Source organism: Larus michahellis, chromosome Z, assembly GCF_964199755.1.
Source record: "Larus michahellis chromosome Z, bLarMic1.1, whole genome shotgun sequence".
Lineage (NCBI taxonomy): Eukaryota > Metazoa > Chordata > Aves > Charadriiformes > Laridae > Larus > Larus michahellis.
This window is the reverse complement of record NC_133930.1, coordinates 27,105,725-27,127,954: the sequence shown is the minus strand read 5'-3', so window position 1 is coordinate 27,127,954 and position 22,230 is coordinate 27,105,725. Positions and strand designations below refer to the sequence as shown.

At 36.1% G+C, this 22,230-nt stretch overlaps 1 protein-coding gene across 14 annotated transcripts in view; it reads left to right on the top strand.

Annotated features, from left to right (window-relative positions):
• Positions 1-22,230, top strand: part of POLK (DNA polymerase kappa) — a 38,643-nt gene that overhangs the window by 8,326 nt on the left and 8,087 nt on the right. For 8 of the 14 annotated variants that reach the window (XM_074570028.1, XM_074570031.1, XM_074570033.1 and 5 more), the window contains 9 exons: positions 1,976-2,154; positions 5,105-5,224; positions 11,429-11,581; positions 11,959-12,090; positions 13,869-14,022; positions 17,456-17,671; positions 19,390-19,514; positions 19,699-19,865; positions 21,986-22,018. In XM_074570028.1, the coding sequence (XP_074426129.1) occupies positions 2,017-2,154; positions 5,105-5,224; positions 11,429-11,581; positions 11,959-12,090; positions 13,869-14,022; positions 17,456-17,671; positions 19,390-19,514; positions 19,699-19,865; positions 21,986-22,018 (1,238 nt within the window). In that variant the 5' untranslated portion in view covers positions 1,976-2,016. Of the gene's footprint in view, positions 1-1,975; positions 2,155-5,082; positions 5,225-11,428; positions 11,582-11,958; positions 12,091-13,868; positions 14,023-17,455; positions 17,672-19,389; positions 19,515-19,698; positions 19,866-21,985; positions 22,019-22,230 lie in introns of all 14 variants that reach the window. The other 6 variants (XM_074570034.1, XM_074570035.1, XM_074570037.1 and 3 more) reach the window with 2 other exon arrangements.

Here is a 22,230-nt window from a genome sequence, read left to right as displayed (position 1 = left end):
CTGGAATAGGAAATGAAAGCAATCTTGTGTTCATTCTGGCATCTTGGTGGGAAAGAGTGATAAAAGAAACAAGGGGAATAGTGGAGGGGCGTTTACCTTGAGGAAAGTATTTATTGGGAATTGTGCCCATTACTTACCTGAGACTGCCAGTAATAATGGAATTATTGTGGAGCTAATTGATATCGGGGTGCTTATGAGCTTGAGATGACACTTGGAATGTTGCATTGGATGCAGTGCTTTTTCTTTTGAAGTCTAGCAGACCTGTTCTTGTAAATGTGTATGTTAACTGGAAAACATTGTCCTACTGTAAGTGAAAAATTTATGAAAGTGTTCATCATTGTGGTTTTTTATTAGATAGATACGTGTAAGAGCTACGAAGCCACTCCCGTTCCTAGTTGCCGTTATAGTAGCTTAAGTGCTACTAAAGGGCTAAGAGAAGAGTTCTGGTCTCTGCATCATCTACTGTTCTTTGAAATACAGCAAGATGGAGATAAACACAGGATTATTTACCTGATCTTGCATCTTCGGAAGACTTCATAAATAATAATCTTAATTAATAGAATATGACTAAAATTGGAATATTTTTGCCAGAACTTTTTTTTTTAAGGTGGCTTTCTTTCATATCTTGACTTCAGTTGACTAGTATGTTTCAAGAGAAGATCTTCAGGAAAATACAAACATTGCTACCATTAATTTTAAGAAGTCATCCATATGGTTCTTTAATAGCAAAAATTCATCTCTAAATGCAGAAATACATAATGACCTTCTTCAGTTTGGTTGCTAATGAGGCCCACTTAAGTCCTGGAGTGGGAAAGTGGCATTTAAAGAAAAAATGTAACACTCTTAGATTTGTGTAATTTGTGGTTGTTAAATGCGCTTGAAAGGGTGTGGCTCCTCCAAACAGGAAGGGCTCCTGTCACAGGGAGCAGCTCAGAGGGGAAGATTAGGAGTAAATGTGCTTCCTACATGAGAGTAAAGCTGAAGTGATTTACGAGTCAGCAACTTGAGGCAGGAAGAAATTCTTTCTTTTACAGTAATAAATACACGTTAAGCAATTTATGCCAGTATCACACTTGGATTCTGCTTGTTTTAATCTGGCAAAAATAAGACCACAGCTTCATGCTACAGAGGCTAAAATTTGCTTTCTTTAGTTTTTTAAGATCAATTTAATAACTAGACAATTTACCTATAATTAGAGCCTATCAAAGGATTCAGCTATTTACTTTCGTAAGCAACAAGGGAAGATGTTAGAAGTTCACATATCAGAGGTACCTGCGTGTATAAGAAGTTACTAGTGTCAGTAATTGGGTAGTAAAGGCTTGGTAAGTTCTATTGGTTGGGTACCATGGCTCTACAAATTAATGGAAAAAGAATGCATGAATTTTACCCTGAATTAAACAATAGGGTTTTATTCAAAACTTTTAATTGAAGCCATCTGTTTCTAAAAGATGAGCTTTAACACAAACAAAAGTTTTGAATTTGAGATGGAAATTACTGGGAAAGATTCTATGGCTTGTCTCAAGCAGGAATGAGGACTAAATGAACAATGGTCTGCAATTTAAAAATCATTCAATTTCTTGTCTTTTAATGTAATGATCTAGTGAGCAGTATTTTGTGTTTAAGGCAGTATCGTTTCATCTGTCAGGATAACATACAGGTATAAATCTCATATGCATGTGTAAGATACCAGCTTTTATCTGAAGTTCATGGTACTCAATTATTTCTGTAAGGGAGCTTTTAAAAAGTATGTTTTTAAGTTAATAGAAAAGTAAAGTTTTACTGTCTTCAAACACTGCTACAATTACAGGTGGCTTTATGTGGTGAGTGTGGCAGGTTCAGCCACTTTAAAGGAATGCAAGTCTTCATATTTGTGATAATTATGTTGTTTTCTGAATAAGTATAAAATATTTTTTTTAATATATATTGTTCAGCTGGAACTTAGAAATAAATACATTATTTCAATTCTTTTTTTCAGGTATTAAGTCCTAAAAGAGGTACTTGTTTTCAAGAAGTACTATGGATGACATGAAAAAAGTTGGTAACAGTTCTTGCAATGATGGACTTCTACTTAGAATGGGCCTCAATGATAATAAAGCTGGAATGCAAGGTTTGGATAAAGAGAAAATCAATAAAATCATCATGGAAGCTACCAAGGTTGGTTTGATTACTCTTTTTGTGGTGCGTTATCTGTTGTCCAGTATCATTGTGGTGCATTAAAAAGAGCATGGCCAGCACGTCGAGGGAGGTCATCCTCCCATTCTGCTGTGCTGTGGTGAGGCCACATCTGGAGTACTGTGTCCAGCTCTGGGCCCTCCAGTTCAAGGACAGGGGACTACTGGAGAGAGTCCAGTGTAGGACTACAAAGATGATCAAGGGAATGGAGCATCTCTCTTACAAGGAAAGGCTGAGAGGGGATCTCAACAATGTTTATAAATATCTAAAGGGTGGGTGTCAAGAGGATGAGGTTAGACTCTTAGTGGTGCCTGGGGACAGGACAAGGGGCAACGGAGACAAGCTGGAACACAGGAAATTCCATCTCAACATGAGAAAAAACTTCTTTCCTTTGAGGGTGACAGAGCACTGGAGCAGGCTGCCCAGAGAGGTGGTGGAGTCTCCTCTAGAGATACTCAAAACCTGCCTGGATGCGTTACTGTCCAGCCTGCATTAGGTGAACTTGCTTTGGCAGGGGAGTTGGACTAGCTGATCTGCAAAGGTCTCTTCCAACCCCTACCATACTGTGATTCTGTGATAAGGCCCTCTTCCTCCGTCCCCCAAATTTTATCCCTCACTTGTGTAAGTGGAGGGCATCTTCTAAGACAAATGCATGCATGTGTGGGGAGGAAGAGGAGGGACTGTAGCTTAGAGTACCATAGAGTACTGTTGGATTCTTCCACAGGGACATGCAGCAGCACAACTGAGTACATCCTTAGGTGCTTCCTTCTTGCCTGAAGCAGTATATAAATATCACAGCATTGTCCAGAGGTAATTGTGAAGATTTCAGCTTCCTTAGGCCTTTTATTTTCCCTTTTTCCATTTGTTTTGCCTGCCCCATCATTAATCACCCAAGCAGATCTACCTCTATTAGTCACCTTCCTGTAAGTGATGAATTTGATGTAATCAGGTGTTTCTAGTACTTTCAGTAGAGTTTCTTTGTGCTTAGTGCTTGTCTTCTTAACTGTCTTCTTAGTATTCAAGAGAGGCTCCAGTAGTGTGCAGCTTTATAGCAAAAGATCCGTAGAGCCACAAATCTACAAAGCATCAAAATATTAGTCCTCTTACTTGTTATTGGAAAGTCTTCACATGGCACTATATGGGGATAATGCTTTATTTGAGCAGCACTGGGTTTTCTTACTCTTCCTTGCTCAAACGTATGTTTCATTTGGTGTCTCTATGGCCCTAGTTTATGTGCTTGATGTTTTGCTGATGAATTCTGTGTTGACTGCTATTGCTCTGTGGTAAACTGCAGGAGCTGGGGACAGGGAAAGCAGAGAACATAGTACATACTGCTTTTATTTGGCAAACTTTATTTTATTTGCACATTCACTTTGATGATACTTCATATGCTATCAAGCCCCTTATTGGTTAGATGTTTCTTCTACTTACTCTTTGTCAGACATATCACTAATGATATTTGGATAAATTATTTCATGAGAACAGTTACGGTTTCATTTTGTGGTATGAAATAGAATGAACTGTAAAATAGGCTTTGAAAACTGATATACAGACATCTATGTATTAGAATATATTTCTATAAAAAAAGGCAAGAGAATATAAATACCAGATATAGCTCAAGAAATCTGAAAAGAAGCATTGATTCTTTTTCTTAAGATTTTCATTAGTTTTCAAAATTACACCTACAAACACTACCCACAATTGTATTACAGCAAGATTTTGTAGCATTTCAACTGTGAAATACTGCAAGAGACACAAAAAAATCTACAGCTTAATAACAATCTTAAGTACTGTGTTGCTTCCCACACTAACATTTTGATACTTCTTTCAATGAGTCTGAACAAGTCATGTTTGATTGCAGAGGGGAGAAAAGATGAAATGCATGTCTGGTATTGAAAGAAAACACACCCTGATTTCTTCTGATTAGAGATTTCTTCTAAGCAACGAGATGTGACACATTACAGTCTTGCTGTTCATCCTTTTTATCATTATTATAAAAGAGTATATTTTTGCTTTTTATGTAAATGCCTGATTCTTATTTGACTATGGCTGAATTCTTGGTCTCAGTGACAGTTTGGTAGTCAGAGGCTTTGAGCTAAAAATTTGTTCATTTTATCACATCTTACCAGGTGATTCAATAAAAGACATTACCTCTTCCTGCAAATATTACTTCTCTTCTAAGCTAAGCAGATGTTGCAAAAAAGATATTTTATTTCCTCGTTTTGAATTTTCCTCTTTGCTATTTCATTGTATGCCTTCTTTTCTTTGTTATGAGTCAGGAAGGGAAGTCACATTATACATTCTCTACGTGATTGTTGTCCTTTTATGTTTTCATTACATCTCCTTTTATTCATTCCTTTTCTTGAAGGAGCAATTACATACTTGAGAGCAAGAGAGCTTTTTTATACCCATTTGCTTTTCATTATCCTCTTCCAAATAGCTTCTAATTCTGCAGTGTACTTCAACATCAAATGGTCAATGAAATACTCAACATTATAAGTGGATTTGACTTTTACAATGTCATTATTTATTTCCATCTAGTAAATGGAAAATGGCAAAATGCTTAAATAATTTTTTTTTGAGTGTTATACTCCTTGTCTTGGAGGTATTGCAAAGAATAATTTGACTTTTATCTACTTTTTTGGAATTTTTGTTGTCAGGTGTTAGAATAAGTAAACATAGCAAGTTCTCTCAATAGTTCCTTATACTCCTCTGAGTATAGGGGATCTGAAAAGGAGAAACATATTCATGTCATTTGAGGAGAGAGGTGTAAAGCAGCACTCATCACTTTTGTGTATCATTTCTGTGAAAATCCAACGTATGCATTAGAAACTGTTACTGTGTTTTACATTTTCTGTATTTAAAGATCAAATGAGGTGGTTCATAGGAAAAGATGAATATAAACCTTAGTGTTTTTGCAATTTTCTTCCAGGGTTCTAGATTTTATGAAAATGAACTTAAAAAAGATCAACAAGTTAACCAACGAATTGAAAGAATGATGCAGCTAAAAGAAAAAATTACAACACAACAGCTCTTGAAAGCACAGTTGCAGGTACTAATCTTGTAAAGGCTTTTTGGAGTAAATGGCAAATGATAAACATTTTGGTGTGTTCTAGTTTATTGCATTAAATTCTGGTGATAAGCACAGTGTTACCTACCATTTTGATGTTTGTCACGCAAGTAAAAGTGCACGATGTTTTGATGATTTAATCTTAAGAAAAACTTGCTAGAAGAATAGATTGTAAAATTACTCTGAAATGTTCCCTAAATTACTAAAATGAAGTGAAGCAATTCCTGTTCTTTTAAGTCTAATCAGTTTAAAGGGATGTCATTATGGTTTATGTAAAAGTTATATTAATTACCTTGTTAATAAGTATCATATCAATCTTGAGTTTACTTTCTGTTTCTATAATACATGTGTATTTGTGTTCAATGGCCTACAATGGGATGAGGGGGATCACAGTTGTCAATTCTTCTGGATATAATTCATTCCTTATTTACTTATTTATGCCAATTGATAAAAAAAAAAAACATCATGGCAAGCAGTGACAAGAAATATAAGTGTCCTGAACTAGAGAGACGAAGGGGCTATTTCTCTTCTTAAATGCTAATGATAGATAATAGTATCCAAAGTATTACTGTGTATGAAAGTTTGTTAAAAGAAAACAATGGCACAGAGGTTGTACACTAAACATTCTTAGGCGCAACAGAATTGAAATTGCTTGTAGAAGCTTAATTCCTTTCCATTTTCATTTGTACTGTGATTCAGTCTTTAATTACATGATTGCTCGCTATTTTTCCCTAAAAGGATTCCTGCTTCATTCAGTGCATAGTGCAGACAGTGTTCACTGAGTGGGCAATTATTCAATATTTACTGTTGTCCTCATTGTTGAATGTGTGGCCCCAAGCTTTATTTGTTGTACACCAGTCTAATCCAGCTTTGAATGCCGTATTACTGACTTCCTTGTAGGCTTTTCTGTGTTGTGCACCACATAGTGTGAATTCTTTAAATTATTCTTGCAATACTGCAGCAAAGTAGCACGGTATTTTTGGTTTGTAGATGAGGAGCCAAAGCACACGAAGATTAAACACATCCATTAATTTTAAGTGCTATTGTGAGGATTATAGGTCCCAAGCTTTGGTGTACAATCTTTTTTTGTTCATGGCAGGTTTGCAAATCACTTCTGTAAATTAGATGCCAGTGCGTCAAACTTGTGCCCAGAAAAGCTTGCAATTACTGAGTACCTCTGAAAAGTCTGTTGTAAACCTATATGCCTCAACCTATACGCCAAAACCCATATGTTTTGGTTCATCTTTAACATGGATCAGTCATGTCACTGTTTTTTTTGGATTTTTTTTTTTTTTTAGTTTTCTGGGCTAGCTTTTAAGTCATTTAATTATGAAAAATACTTCCATTTTCATCCTTCTTTCACCACAGAACTTCTCATTTTACCGAGAACAGTCTTTCTTATAAATTGAATGACATGAATGACAAAGATCCTATAAAATTAGTAAATGGTTATGTAATTAAAGAATATATAGTGAAAGCTAATAAATTTGAATTGCTTTGACAGTCCTTATGCTGTGTTTCTCTGAACTTGAGCCTTTAATCTTGCAACATAATGTTATTTTCTTTTAATGTTTTGTATGAAAATTGCTTTCTATAGAAGAAAAAAGAAGCTTAAAAAAAGAGAGAAATTCCTTCACCTGGATCTTACTGGGACCTGAGTTTCAAACCCCATGTTTGAAATCTTTATGGCACTTGCTCAAATAGCAGTCCACTTTGTTTCCAGTGGAGTAACTGTTAAGTCAGCTGCCATACTGCATGAAAACTGTCATTAGAGTGCGATAACATGCACATTTTTTTGCTGGCTAATTTTAGATTTTTGCTGCTATAAAAAATCTGAAAATTTTGGATTTAGGTTCCATATGCAGATAAGCCCTAGTTCATGATTGTTGTTGCCCTCATTTCTTCGTCACAGGTTCTGACTCTTTTGTTCTCTCCTCTTCTTTCTTTTAATTTATCCTATCCTGAATTTTCCTTTTCTTGTCCAACATCCCCAGATTACCATCACTCCGCTTTCAAAAGCAGTCCTTATCTATGCCCCCAGAGTCTCCACTGAAGTCCCCAGTCTCTTGGCCCAGCCAGTCTTTATCTGTCTGTGTCTGATATCCTAAATGCCTCCCCCTTTTCCTGTCACTTACCCACCTCAGGCCATTATCTCCACCTTTAACTTCGCAGGTCTTGTTTGTCCTATTTGGTTTTCTTAATACGTGCTGTGTATTGTTTAATCAGCTTATCTAGGTCTTCAGATACAGATATAGTCAACTCATTATCTTGTTTTCTTCTTTATTGTTGTTGTCTATTGAGTTCTTTAACTCTTCTTTTTAGTACTACCTTCTGATATACCATAAGAGAATTTGTTCCCTTAAAAGTTGTAAGTTACAGGTACTCCAGAATTACAAAGGTATCCATATATCTACTTGCTATGAATGCTGTAATTTCTCATCTGCCGATCAAAGCCAGTTGGTAGGATGGTTATAGATGCTCAGCTACAGCTTCCTAAGCTGGCAGTTGATCTGAGTGCTATAATGTAAAATCAAACAAACAAACAAAATCTCCACTTACTGGATTTGTTGGACAATATCCTGGTCACATGGTGGAAACGGTAATATAAATAAAATGTAGAATCTGCAACATAGTGCTGTGTTTCTCATTGCTAGAGTGTGTGTATGCCAAGGAATTTGTAAGGGTATTTCTCATATTTTTATAGTTTTCCTTAGAAGGTCTTCTTTGCAGAAGAGCACATACCACCATTGATTTTGGAAATATTGGAGATTAGGAAGTACTTGTGAATCTTCTCAAAACTACCATTTCCATTTACAAGTATTTCTTTGGGGGTTGGTTTGTTTGTTTTTTAATAATCTTAAATGTGAAAGGTAGTTTGAAGTTTTCCTAATGAATGTCATTGTAATCTTTTAAGGGAAATTATATACTGTACAGTATAATATAATTCTTAATTTTTGAAAACTTTTCTGCAACAGAGTTAGGTTATCCTAACAACCTAGAGTGGAATTGCTTGAAATTCAGCAGTACTTAATAATATTTTTAAAAGTATCCAGCTGCTAATGCTTGCTGGTTTTACCCATGTGGGTTTTATCCCAGATGTTTATTCTGTAAATAGTTACTATTGTCTTAAAATAGCATCACTGTTTGTTGTCACTTCACCTTACCAGATGCTTTTATAAATATAAAAGAGATTTTGAATAACCTTTTCTGTCTTACTTTGACAAAAGAAATGAAGATGGAAAACTTTTATTTTGTGTCATGGGATAAGAAAAAATGAGAGGTTACTCTTTAAGTTGTCTAAAAGTCACTGTAAGCAAAATTAAATTTTCAATTACAATTTGAACTTTTTAGATGCTTTTTTTAAATCTAGCCTAGAAGTAAAACCCCCCAACTTAGTAGCTCTTTTTTTATCTTCAAAAGAAAATTGGAAGCAGCTTTTAAAAACTTGTCAGCCTGGCTTGCCTCTAAGGAATTATTCCATAACTTTCCTTATCTTACTAAGGAAACATTTGTAGGTCCCCTGAATTCTCTGAGCACATCTGTGTGCGTTTTGTTTTGGCATATTACTTGTATCAGTTGCTTTTGCTGAACAGTTATCTTTTTGTATTTCTGATTAGTTTCATGTAATTTTGTTTCATTCTTTAGATGCATATATTAGCTGATCAGTAAGTATCATGTTAGAAATACATTTCATAGAATCATAAAATGGTTTAGGTTGGAAGGGACCTTAAAGATCATCTAGTTCCAACCCCCCTGCCACGGGCAGGAACACCTCCCACGAGACCAGGGGCTCAAAGCCCCATCCAGCCTGGCCTTGAATATTTCCAGGGATGGGGCATCCACAACTTCTCTGGACAACTGGTTCCAGTGCCTCACCCTCACAGTAAAGAATTTCTTCCTAATACCTAATCTAAGTCTCCTCTCTTTCAGTTTAAAACCATTACCTCTCATCCTATTGCTACATTCCCTGATCAAGAGTCCCTCCCCATCTTTCCTGTAGGCCCCCTTTAGGTACTGGAAGGCCGCTATAAGGTCTCTTCAGAGCCTTCTCTTCTCCAGGCTGAACAGCTCCAACTCTCACCTGTCCTCGTAGCAGAGGTGCTCCAGCCCTCTGGTCATCTTGGTGGCCCTCCTCTGGACCCGTTCCAACAGGTCCATGTCCTTCCTGTGCTGAGAAAAAGCAAAAAGAAATTTGTTATAAATGTGATAAATTGAAATACAGAAGTTACGTAACTAGAGGAGCAATTGACAGTATTAATTAATTAAGCAAATTTGAATTTGAGTGTAACGTAAAAATTATCTGCAAAGTGTAGTTTAAAATAAAGATGTTTTTCATGATTATACTATGACTTGAACCCTTTCTGAATTAGTAGTGTAATGAAAATAATGTAAATTCCCCACTTTTTCTTTTGGTTCCTCTTTGAACGGCTTTTCCCTTGTGCTTTTAATTTGTCTAAAGCAGTTTTCTCAGCCTCAAGGAGCATATTCTGCTCTTCTGTATGGAATAGCTTTGTTTGAGGCCCCATTCTAGCCTTTCATCCCTCAAATCAACTTGGAACAAAACAGAGAAAAGACTTTGTAAATCATTACTCAGCAATTTAGTTAGAACATGCATAGCCACTTGCTTGGTTCAAGTGCCTTCAGCTTCAAAGATTTTTTTTTGGATAAAGTTTTAATGTTTTTTATTAAGCAGCTCTGTTGAGGGGGAAAAAGTCTTCAAGAAACCATGCAAATTGCATGTAAACATTTCTCTCCAGGACCATAAACACATTGCAATCAATCTAGAGGCAGCTCTGTAATGGTACCTTGATGTTATGAATGTGTGTGTGAGTCCTTGTGCTTGCAAGCAATGTGAAACTTCTGTTCCTTTTCGCTACTTGCATTTCTTGAGCTCTGCTATGCCTGTCTGTTGGTTTTTTTCTAGCAGTAGTAACCTTTTGTTGTGTAAATAGAGGTTAGCATAGTCATTAGTGTGGTTAGAATGTACCTGGAATGATATGTGGTACTGCCAACATAGTCATCTTTAATCAGCAGACCTTAAAAATCACTTGTCAAATAATGCACTCATGCTTTCTGGTGATATTCATAGTTCATACCTCATTCATAATTGAAAGATACTTCAGAAACAAGCACATGATCTGCAAGTGGTTTGGTAAAAGAATGCAAGCAAATTAAGTAGAATTAAAGTATTTAATGGAGGGGTCTGTGTGCTTGGCTTCTGCCTCACAACACCACGGAGCTGTTGAAGCAGGAGTTTTGGATTTTGTTTTGACATATTGCTTGTATCAGTTGCTTTTGCTGAATAGTTATTATTTATAGTTATCTTTTTGTATTTCTGACTGGTTTAATGTAATTTTGTTTCATTCTTTAGATGCATATATTAGCTGATCAGTAAGTATCATGTTAGAAATACATTGCATAGAATCATAAAATGGTTTATGTTGGAAGGGACCTTAAAGATCATCTTTGATCTTAAAGATCAAAAACAACTGTTTTGAATTTCTGAATTTTCTAATTCAGAAATACATCTTTAACTCTAGGAGTGAAACACACTTTCTATGTATGTGCTTTTCTTTAAAAGTCACCTTGCCTTTTTGGTAGCAATACAGTCTTACAGGATATGGATTCCTGTAACAAATGTTGAGGAATTTTATGAAGGGATTAACAGTAGCTTACCTAGCAGTAAACAAACCTGGTTGGTTGAGACCTTATTTGTGACAAGACAAGCTATGGGCTGTTGGTATTCTCTTTACCTGTTTAGGCCAATTCTCTGAAGTGTGATAGCTTAATTTAGGAGTGTTGGAAATTCTGTAATAGCAGAATTTTTTTCTGCTAGAAAATTTTCAGAATTTTTTTAAATAACCTGTATCATAGTACCTAAAGCTGCATATTCAATGGTCTTACAAAGTTTCTATCTGAATCAGATGATGTATCTTTTTTTTCCACATCGGTGTTTTGTTTGTTTGTTTGTTGGGTTGGGGTCTTTTTTGCACCATTTGCTGCAGCAGCGTTCTCTCTGAGAGCAAGCTTCATGAGAAGGTTGGTTGTGGTTCTTTGGTGCTGGTTCAGCGTTGTTTGGTTTGTTTTTTAATTATATGCTAGATGCATTTGAGTTTTTAGGATTATCTGTACTGTTGCGCTTCTGCCAGGTTAATAGTTTTTCAATTATTGGTTTATTCTGTTCAGGTGGACAAACTTGTGATAGAACTGGAACAAAGCCGTAACCTTAGCAATACGATTGTACACATTGACATGGATGCGTTCTATGCAGCTGTAGAAATGAGAGACAATCCAGAGCTGAAGGAAAAGCCTATAGCAGTGGGATCAATGAGTATGTTGGTAAGGTCAAATGTCACGCTAATTCAGCAATCAATTACATGAATCTGAAGTCTAATAAACCACACAATCATAACGTACTATGACACTGTTACAGAGAGAATTTTTATCACTGTGGAAAAAAAATAACAAAAATAATAGAGGAAACATCTGTTCTTAGACTAGACCATGTAAGCTCGATTTTAGTTTTCAGTAAAAAGTGTTCTGATGAAAGTTTAAAGGATGTAAACAGGTTGAAAGGCCGGGCAGGGGAGAGGATAAACTCTAAGCCTTGTCAGTCTTTTCTGCTTGGAGATATGTGATTAGAAATCGATTATTTAACACTAAACTTCAAGAAAAACTTGATTACTGAGCACTAAACTTATTTAATCTCTTCTAAGTCTACATCAAATTACCACGCTAGGAGATTTGGTGTACGTGCAGCCATGCCTGGATTTATTGCTAAAAAGCTATGTCCACATCTAACTATAGTACCATTGAACTTTGAAAAATACGGCAAAGTGAGCAAAGAGGTAAGTCTGAAAGTGCTAACTAATAGTCAGTGTACTTTGTTTTAGAGTCTGTCAAATACGTTGGTTCTAGACAATATGGAAAGTGGTAGTTTAAACATTAAACTCTTCTGACGTAAGTCAGAAGTTTAAACACAAGTTTAAACATTAAACTCTTCTGATGTGTTTTTGAACATAAATTAAACAAAATATTGGTGCATTTGGCAAGGAGATGAAAAAACATCGCATTCATCCATCTTTACATTTTAATGAAGTCAGTAGTGATGCTGATAGGGATTTGCAAAACTGTTTAGTCAGCTAGTGATACCACTTGATCCTTATTCGTAAAAACTTCAAAATCATAGAGCATAATCTAATGACTAGGAAGCTGCAAGTACATAGGAAACATGGAGATAATAATTTCATACAATGCATAATCATAATTTCAAATGATAATTACTGGAGAGAGAAGCAAAGAGCATTAGTGAATTCTAAATGCAGATTCATATATTCTTTTTAAAAAAAGGGACTGGAAATAAAGAGCAAAAAATTAGGGAGAAAAGAAATCATATGTCGCTTTAACAGAAGTAATTTTAGTTAGTACCAGGAGAAATACTTAGGATATCCAAAATCCATTTGTTTGTTTGTTTGTTTAAAAAAACCACCAAACAACAAAACAAACAAACCAACAAACAGATCTTTTGTAGCTCTTAAACTAGTACATGGCACAAGTCTCCTGACTTCAATAAAGTTATGCCAAGATGTATTTATTTTCATGAAGCCTCAATATCTTCACATAAACAAAGTAAGCTAATTACTAATTTTGATGTTATTTGGTTTTATTCTCACTTCTGTTGAAAAAAGCATATATAGATGTGAGTATTTCAGAATGGGTTTGAGCTTGGTGAGGATCTTGGTTTCATGATAGGTATTTAATTTGTTGTTTGATGGGGTAAAGTATTAAAGGTTCAGTCTGATTTGGATTTTTTTAGTTATATTTTTCTCTTGTGATTTGGATTGAAAATATTTAAATTTATTTCATTTTGACATTAAAAGTTGAGCAGTGAATCCTATCTAATCAGTTTCAGAAAGATGAAGTACATGTGAACAAATGTTGTGGTACCTAAGAATTTCAACAAAACTGATAGAGAAACCATGACACAGTCAAATTTTCCTCCTTGTTTAAAAAAAAAAAAAAAAAGAGGAGAAAAGGTTGAGGTTTTATTTTGTCCGTTTAATTTATTATGTTGCCTTTTTGGAAGATGCACTTATCACTAAAGATTTTACTAACAAGTTTTGCCTGTGGCATTAACCAGCCCTCTAAGACATTGGCTATAACTTTAGTTGAATGTAATTTAAAACTTGGGTGGGTTTTTTTTTAACCTTTGCATATGTGATGTCTGATGCACAGTGCACAGAAAGGTGCATCAGCTCATGGGCTTTGATGAGTTCTGAGTTCCCCAGAGTTTTATTCAGGTGGTTACTGCAGAGTCTGTGAACATAGTGCCTGTGGAGTCCTTATACACTGATCTTAATGACCTCTGAAGTAAAATAACACTGCTCAAAATCTGTTTAGTTCTCACTTATTATTGATATATTGCTACGTGTGAGAAGTAGTACTATAATTTTCCAGTATCAATGAATAATTTGTTCTATAAATATTTTTATTATTCATTGGAAATGTCTTTAATATTCACTGGTCATCTTGAAGTTTCAGAGTACATTTGTTCACCTCATAATTGTGTGTCAAGATCTGCTCTTACAGCAACAAGCCTTTAAACTTTCATTATGTGTTTATCAAGGTTAGAGAAATACTGACTGAATATGATCCCAATTTTATGCCTATGGGCCTAGATGAAGCCTACCTGAACATAACAGAGCACTTGGAGGAAAGACTAAACTGGCCTGAAGATAAGAGAAGGTTCTTTTTTAACACAGAAAGCACTATAGAAAAAGGTAAACAAATTACTCTCTTTTCCTGTAGTCACCTGACACTGAGGGGACAGATGGTTTCTTTTAGGGATCATTGGCAGAATGGTGATGGCACTAAATCGTAGTTACAATTTAAAGCTTTATTTTCTTATCAGGCAATTGTGATAGCACAGGTCCTTGCGTAATTTGTCCTCCCATATACTTTCTACCTCCAATTTCTTAGTTTATAGGTTAACTTCCTCTGCTGCACACCCATGCATAAAAGGTATGCTGCTAATGATTTGGAGTTGGAGGACTTACTTTTTTTTTAACTAGAGTAACATGTGTGAAAAGTGGTACTAGGTTTACTGAACCCAATTGTTTTTCAGGTGTGTATTTTTCCTTTACAATTCAACGTGATAATTTTGCAAATAAGTAGTAATAATCTTATGACTTAAGGAGGTGTAGAATGAATAAACTTACTGCTCTAAAGATTATTTGTATTTTGGAAAGTTGTTTCCTAAAATACTTTAGTGAGTCCCATACATCAGAAACATGAGAAATTGCCTGCAAAGACAGTGTGCATAAGCTCTGGTTACATGACGATTTTACAAGATTAAAAATATATAAAGTCATGAGCACTGCAGGACTTACAGTAATGCTTAAGATATGACTGGATTTCACTTGTTTCTAGAAGATGGAACCACATCCATAACTGTATACCCAATTGGGAATAATAAAAAAGGAAGAGTCATACGAATGGTTGATTGATGCACAAACCAAAACATTTATATTATCAGTATTCAAAAATGATCTAAATAGCCATTAAGAGGATAATCAAGGATACATTACAACTGAAAAGCATTAATGGAATAGAAAGAAACAAACTGGCAGTCTTTACAAAATAAGTATCACTGATGTGGAGTCAAGTGCCTCTTCGTGCTTCTCTGACATCTTTGCTCTTCAGAAACACAAACAAGCACTTTGAATGTGAAACCATAATAGTAAAGTTTGTACAGTCAGACAAAGAGCTGCTGACATTACTTGTTCTACCATGACTGCAGTTGAAAACAAGAGGCTTGCCAGGCTCATGGTTCCAGAACCAGATATTCCAGAACCCTAATTTTCTTTGGAGAATATTGAAAAAACTTCTACAAGAGATTTTTATGTCCACAAAAAAAAAGGGAGCATCTGGCCTTCACTCTGATATGAAACAAAAATAATGCCAACATTTTGATGTTTTTCTGCTGCTACAGCAACAGGCCATTAAACCTTGTTGCTTTTCTGGAAGTTATGTCCAGTCTCCTAGCCAATTTTTCCAATCTCAGCCAAGCTCAAATCATATTAAGAACAAAGCAGTTATGACTCTCCTCTCTTCAAACAAAAGACCAGTGCAATTGCTTTGGCTAAATAATTACATATTTTTTTCCAAACAGAAAAAATGAAACTGCTAATGAACTCTCTTCAGCCACTGCAGAAAGAAATCAATAAATTATATCATAGAATCATTCAGGTTGGAAAAGACCTTTAAGATCATCAGATCCAACTGTTAACCTAACACTGCCAAGTCCACCACTAAACTATGTCCCTAAGCACCACATAGTCTTTTAAATACTTCCAGGGATGGTGACTCAACTGCTTCCACAGGCAGCCCGTTCCAATGCTTGACAACCCTTTCAGTGAAGACATTTTTCCTAATATCCAGTCTAAACCTCCCCTCGTGCAACTTGAGGCCATTTCCTCTTGCCCTGTCCCTTGTTACTTGGGAGAAGAGACTGACCCCCACCTCGCTACAACCTCCTTTCAGGTAGTTGTAGAGAGCGATAAGATCTCCCTTCAGCCTCCTTTTCTCCAGGCTAAACAACCCCCGTTCCCTCAGCCGCTCCTCATAAGACTTGTGCTCTAGACACTTCACCAGCTTTGTTGCTCTTCTTTGTACCAACACCTCAATGTCTTTCTTGTAGTGAGGGGCCCAAAACAGAACACAGTATTTGACGTGCAGCCTCACCAGGGGGACAGTCACTTCTCTAGCCCTGCTGGCCACACTATTTCTGATACAAGCCAGGATGCTATTGGCCTTTTTGGCCACCTGGGCATACTGCTGGCTCATATTCAGCTGGCTGTCGACCAAAACCCCCCAGGTCCTTTTCCGCTGGTCAGCTTTCCAGCCACTCTTCCCCAAGCCTGTAGCATTTTGTGGAGTTGCTGTGACCCAACTAGAGGACCCAGCACTCAACCTTGTTGAGCCTCACACAGCTGGCCTTGGCCCATTGATCTAGCCTGTCCAGATCCTTCTGCAGAGCCTTCCTACCCTGAAGCAGATCAACGCTCCCACCCAACTTGGTGTTGTCTGCAAACTTACTGAGGGTGCACTTGATCCCGTTGTCCAGATCGTTAATAAAGACATTAAACAGAACTGGCCCCAGTACTGAGCCCTGGGGAACGCCACTTGTGACTAGCTGCCAACCAGATTTAACTCCATTTGCCATAACTCTCTGGGCCTGGCTGTCCAGCCAGTTTTTTAAACAGTGAAGCGTATGCCCGCCCAAGCCATGAGCAGCCAGTTCTCCAGGAAAATGCTGTGGGAAACAGTGTCAAAGGCTTTACTGAGGTCTAGGTAGACAACATCCACAGCCTTTGCCTCATCCATTAAGCGGGTGACATTGTCATAGAAGGAGATCACGTTAGTCAAGCAGGACCTGCCTTTCATAAACCCATGGTGACTGGGCCCAATCTCCTAATTGTCCTGTACATCCCACGTGATGGTACTCAGGATGATCTGCTCCATAACCTTCCCTGGCACCAAGGTCAGATTTACAGTCCTGTAGTTCCTTGGATCCTCCTTCTGGCCCTTCTTTTAGACAGGTGTCACATTTGCTAACCTCTAGTCAACTGGGACCTCCTCAGTTAGCCAGGACTGCTGATAAATGATGGAAAATGGCTTGGTGAGCACTTCTGCCAGCCCCCTCAGTACCCTTGGGTGGATTCCATCACGCCCCACAGACTTGTGTGTGTGTCTAAGTGGTGTAGCAGGTTGCTAACCATTTCACCCTGGATTATGGTGACTTCATTCAGCAACTTGTCCCTGTCTTCCAGCTCAGAGGGGGCTGAGGACCTGAGAACAATTGGTCTTACTATTAAAGACTGAGGCATTAAGTACCTCAGCCTTTTCCTCATCCTTTGTCACTGTATTTCACCCTGCATCCAATAAAGGATGGAGATTCTCCTTAGCCCTCCTTTTGTTGCTGATATAACTCTAGAAACATTTTAATTGTCTTTTACTGCAGGAGCCAGGTTAAGTACTAATTGGGCTTTGGCCCTTCTAATTTTCTTCCTACATAAGCTCACGACATCCTTGTAGTCCTCCTGAGTTGCCTGCCCCTTCTTTCAAAGGTCATAAACTATTTTTTATCCCTGAGATCCAGGTATATATGTTATATATGGATGGATTAGTTGTTTGTGTTTCTGTCTAACATAGATAAAGGTGAGGTAAATATGTCTGCCAAATTTAATGAAGATGGATACTCTTCTTCACCGATACTGTTTGAAGACAACACACCTCTGATGGATGACCACCCTCAACAAAGAGATCAATCAATGGAAAATTCAGTTGTCTTTGGAACTTCTGCAGAGGAAGTTGTGAAGGAAATTCGCTTTAGGATTGAGCAGAAAACTCAACTGACTGCTAGTGCAGGTATTCAGACACATATGAATAATAATAATGCGTTGTATTTCCACAGTGTCTTCTACTCTAATCTTAGAGGGCATTAATTAAGAAATTTGCATTGGCACAGTTTTCTTGTACTGCAAAGAAATTTGCTCTCTTTGCAAAGTCTGCAAAGACTGTGATTTTCAAGTGTTTCAAGAGATGTTATGGTTATCAAAACCATTCCTGGTTTTTGGTTTTTAATCATAGAAACAGTTATGTCATCTTTTTGCTTCTTTGTGTTTGAAGTATAAGTAGTGTGGAAGAATGACCGGTGCGCTCAGGAGGTGATCTTAGCACTGGTGGTTGTTGTTTTCGTGCTTCATGTAAATTGTTTTCGTAAGCCAGTGGTCACAGTGAAATCTGTCACTGGTTGCTAAATTGCTGTTAGTTTGAATAGCAGATCCATATTGTTTCTGACAGTTCTCCACACTGTTCCTTGTTTAAGGCAATATCAAAATTCATTAAAAAGTTAGTTCTCAGAGAAGTAAATATGTGTTGAAGTTAAATTATTCACTAGGGGTTTAATATTTACTATTCAAGTTTTATGTCTTTTGACTTCAGGCAATCTACCTGTAAGTCTTAACTGTTTCAATAATAATCTGGATTAGGTCGCTGAAAAAAAGTTTATTTCGGTAGCCACTTAGTTTGGATGCCATCCAAACTGCTTTGTGAACCAGGTCAGTGAGGCATCAGGGAGTGCTGAGCTTTATGAAGCAGATGTAGGAGACCGAGGAAGTGTTGAATGTAAGCAAACGTAAAGGAACAGCTAGTAGGAAGAAGCAGGATGAGACCCACCTCCCATGTATGTTATCTCATGAGTGGTAGCAAAATCATAATTTTGTTCTACTGCAATTTTGTCTTCCTAAGAATAAGTTAATGTTTAGAAAACAGACAAAGCTTTTATGAGTGCATCGGGATTTTAAGCCCAAAAATGAAAACCAGTTAGAAGGCTAATTGAAAAAATACTAATAATCAGAAATAAATAGAATTTTTATACCTTCTTGAATAATTTTATCAGTGAGCAATTCAAAATTTAGGCCACTAGGGCTGTAGTGCAGAATAATTCTATTTTTCTTGCTAAACCAATTCCAGAGTACATTTTTAAAAACAGATACTTTGATAAAAAACAGCAATCCCTCATCCCTATCAGTGACAGGGAAATATATATATATATTTCAAAAAAACTACATAGCAGTGGTAGTCCTCAAAAGACTTTAATTTGGTAAATTTTGTCAAAATTAATTAAGTCTTTTTTTTTTAAATACAAGGAAGAAATATCTCCTTCGTATTAAGAGTTCGTTATAACTGCCGTTGTAAGGATTTCCTTTTGTCTTACCATAATCATCATCGTAAAATCATTCAATCATGTAGCTGATGTTATAGATAAACACTTGGTATTTAACTCTCGTGACTGATTAGCGCATGTTGTGTTACCCTGACTATCTTAAAATAGTAGGTACACTTTATCTGGTGCATCCATTATAAGTAATCTTCCACAAGTATTTATGTTCTCACCTGTCTATTATAAATATTTTTTTGCAGAATTGTAACAAATCTGGTTATCAGTTATAGTAATTGTTTTGCTTATGTTTAGTCTTTGCCAAATGTGTAGGCTACTCTTGTGCTTTTAAATATTGGACAGTTGAAATTAAACATTGTCCTGTATTTTTTAAAAATAGGGATTTTGTTTGTTTGTTTTTAAGGAATAGCACCGAACACAATGTTAGCAAAAATGTGCAGTGATCGTAATAAACCTAATGGGCAATACAGAATTGCTCCTGAGAGACAAGCAGTGCTAGACTTCCTAAAAGACTTGCCCATTAGAAAGGTAAGAGATACCATGGTATTTACTGTGTAATCGTGTATGTTCCTTATGTTCTAAAAGCAAAATTTCTACTGAAGAAATATACTTTTCTAGGTAATCTGCCCAGTTGTGTTTGATTTAAATTGTTCTTGATATTGGATCTACAAATGGAAAGTTTCCAGCATAATGAGACTTAACTGTTTTTCAGGTGCCAGGTATAGGAAAAGTAACCGAGAAGATGTTAAAAGCCCTTGGAATTGTGACTTGCTCAGAACTTTACCAGCAGAGGGCGCTGCTTTCTCTTCTTTTTTCAGAAGCATCTTGGCGTAATTTCTTGGATATTTCCCTTGGTTTGGGTTCAACACATTTGGAAAAGTATATTTTGGTTTTTTTTCTCCTGTGTTTACATTTTTCTGCTTGTGTATTTCACATACTGTACATTTTAAGACATGTTTTATTGACAAACAAATATTACGAAAATTTGGCTTAATACATTTTAAAAGATCTCTGATACCTGTTATTATTGTACTTATGGCTAACATACACACAACAAACCAAGCGCTAAAAAGCAAAAGTTTGTACATGCATGTCTAATATATGAAATCCAAAAAGTCTGTCAAAGAAGTTGGGCATAAGTGTATATCAAGAAATCAAGTCAGTATCATTTAGGGTAACCTCATAATTACTAAAATAGCTAAAGAGAAATGAGTTATCCTAAGCAGAGGTGTTCAGTCCTATTTTCTCTGTAAAAACAATATACATTCATTGGCTTTTATTATTATCTGATTGTAATGAAAATTGCATTGGTATCTGATCTTCTGTGGTGGTAAATTGTAGTTCTAATGAAAGTAACTGAAGTTCCTGTGTCTCCTATCCTGTATACATACATATTTGTAATATCAACTTGCGTATTTGGTGGAATAGAACTGAAGATTTTAATAGCCTTCATAGCTATTCCTTTAGGGTTCATACTACATTAACAGCTTTTTAGCCTCCTGTTTGGGAGGGGAGAAATATGTCTTACCAGTGAATACATGTTTTCAATAATATGCGTCATTTCTAAGCCTGTCCTGGATACAAACATGGAACACTTGTTCTTAAAAAACCTCAGCATTTTGCTGTTCATGTAAACAAGAGTCTTAATTTAGGATTGAGTCCTTTCTTTTAGATATTCCTTCCTTAAATATCCTTCTATCCTTCACAAAGTGCTGAAATTCTATTTAAAAACAGCTTGACAATGATTTGGTTTCATTAGGAGTTCTGAAGTGCTTTGTGTATTTCTGAAGGACCTATTCTGAATTATTTCTGTTACTTCTCTGGTAGTAATAGATCTTCCATTTTTTCTATTTGACTACAAAATAATATATACAGTTAGCAATTTGTACACCAGTAATGTGCTAGCACAAATCTTTGCATTGTTTTTGTTTGTCTGTTGCAGAAGTATGTTGACTTGAAACAAAATATGCAGTAAGATTGACTTTGTGAGGTGACTTGATAAAAGATAAAATGCATTTTCCCAAATATTTGTTTCTCTTAAGAGAATGGTTTCCCTTAAGAGAAAGGACCTCAAATGGTCCTTTAATAATTGGTGCACTCTCTCCCCTTATTCACGCTGTTCAGGTGTTGTACACTCTGGGAAACCTCCTAGTACATTAAAAAACAAAAACAAAACCAGGAGCATTTCAAAAGCCACAATTATCATTGTGAAGGGGAATGCAATTTTAATGGTGTTGTCAAAGAAATTTATTTCTTCGTTTTGTTTTTATTAGCACCAACTTGATTTCAGTGATTTGAGTGTGGAGAAAGCATGCCCTTAACATACCAACACCTGAATCCTTGAGTAAATGGTTCATCTTGTGGTCCACCGAATTTGCTATTTCCAATACTTAAAAACAGAAGAAGGATCTAAAAAGAAAACACTCGTAGGAACTGCTTGAATGCAGAAGAGTTATTAAAGGATGCTCAATTAAAACTGGGAAAAAACAAGCAAGCAAACAAACCAACCAACAGAAAAAGCCCTAACACATCACCTTTAACATGGGTAATAATTTAGTGAGAAAGCAAACTATTTCCTCAGATAAACAAATATTCAAAAATACCTGGTATGTTCAGGATTTTAATAGCAGTGCTTTACAGTTATAGTGAGGTGAGGCAGCATAGGATTTGTAGTTAGTTTTTAAATAAGGCTCCTTCCAATACGAGAGGGGAGTTTTGTTGGGGTTTTGGGTTCTTTTTACAAACTTCATTTTTATTGATGTCTGTGGCTGATTTATGTCTTTACTTCATCTACAGTAATTTAAGTTTTTTTAAAAATACATTGTCCATTTTGCACTCACTTAAACTTGATGTACAAGATTTGTAGAAAAAGTTAACATCCAGATTTTATAGAAGCGACTGCTGTTAGTTATTAAAGCATGACTGATTGTCTCAGAGTTCATTGAAATGATAACAGTTCTAGGTAAAGAGAGTATAATAAATTTTTTATCTTTTTAAAGGGATGGAGAAAGAAAAAGTATGAGCACTGAAAGGTATGCCTCTTTAACATTGAAAAAACTACATTAATCACTAAATCTACTTAATGCCAGGTAGCGTATACTTTTCTTAGTCATGTAATTTCATTGTGTATTTATATGTGTTAAAAAACCGCATATACAACAAGCTCACTAAATCAGATTCAAGCTTTCATTATTTGTCTTCAGAATACTATGGAGGTATTTCTGTCAGTTTGTGTGTTCTCTTT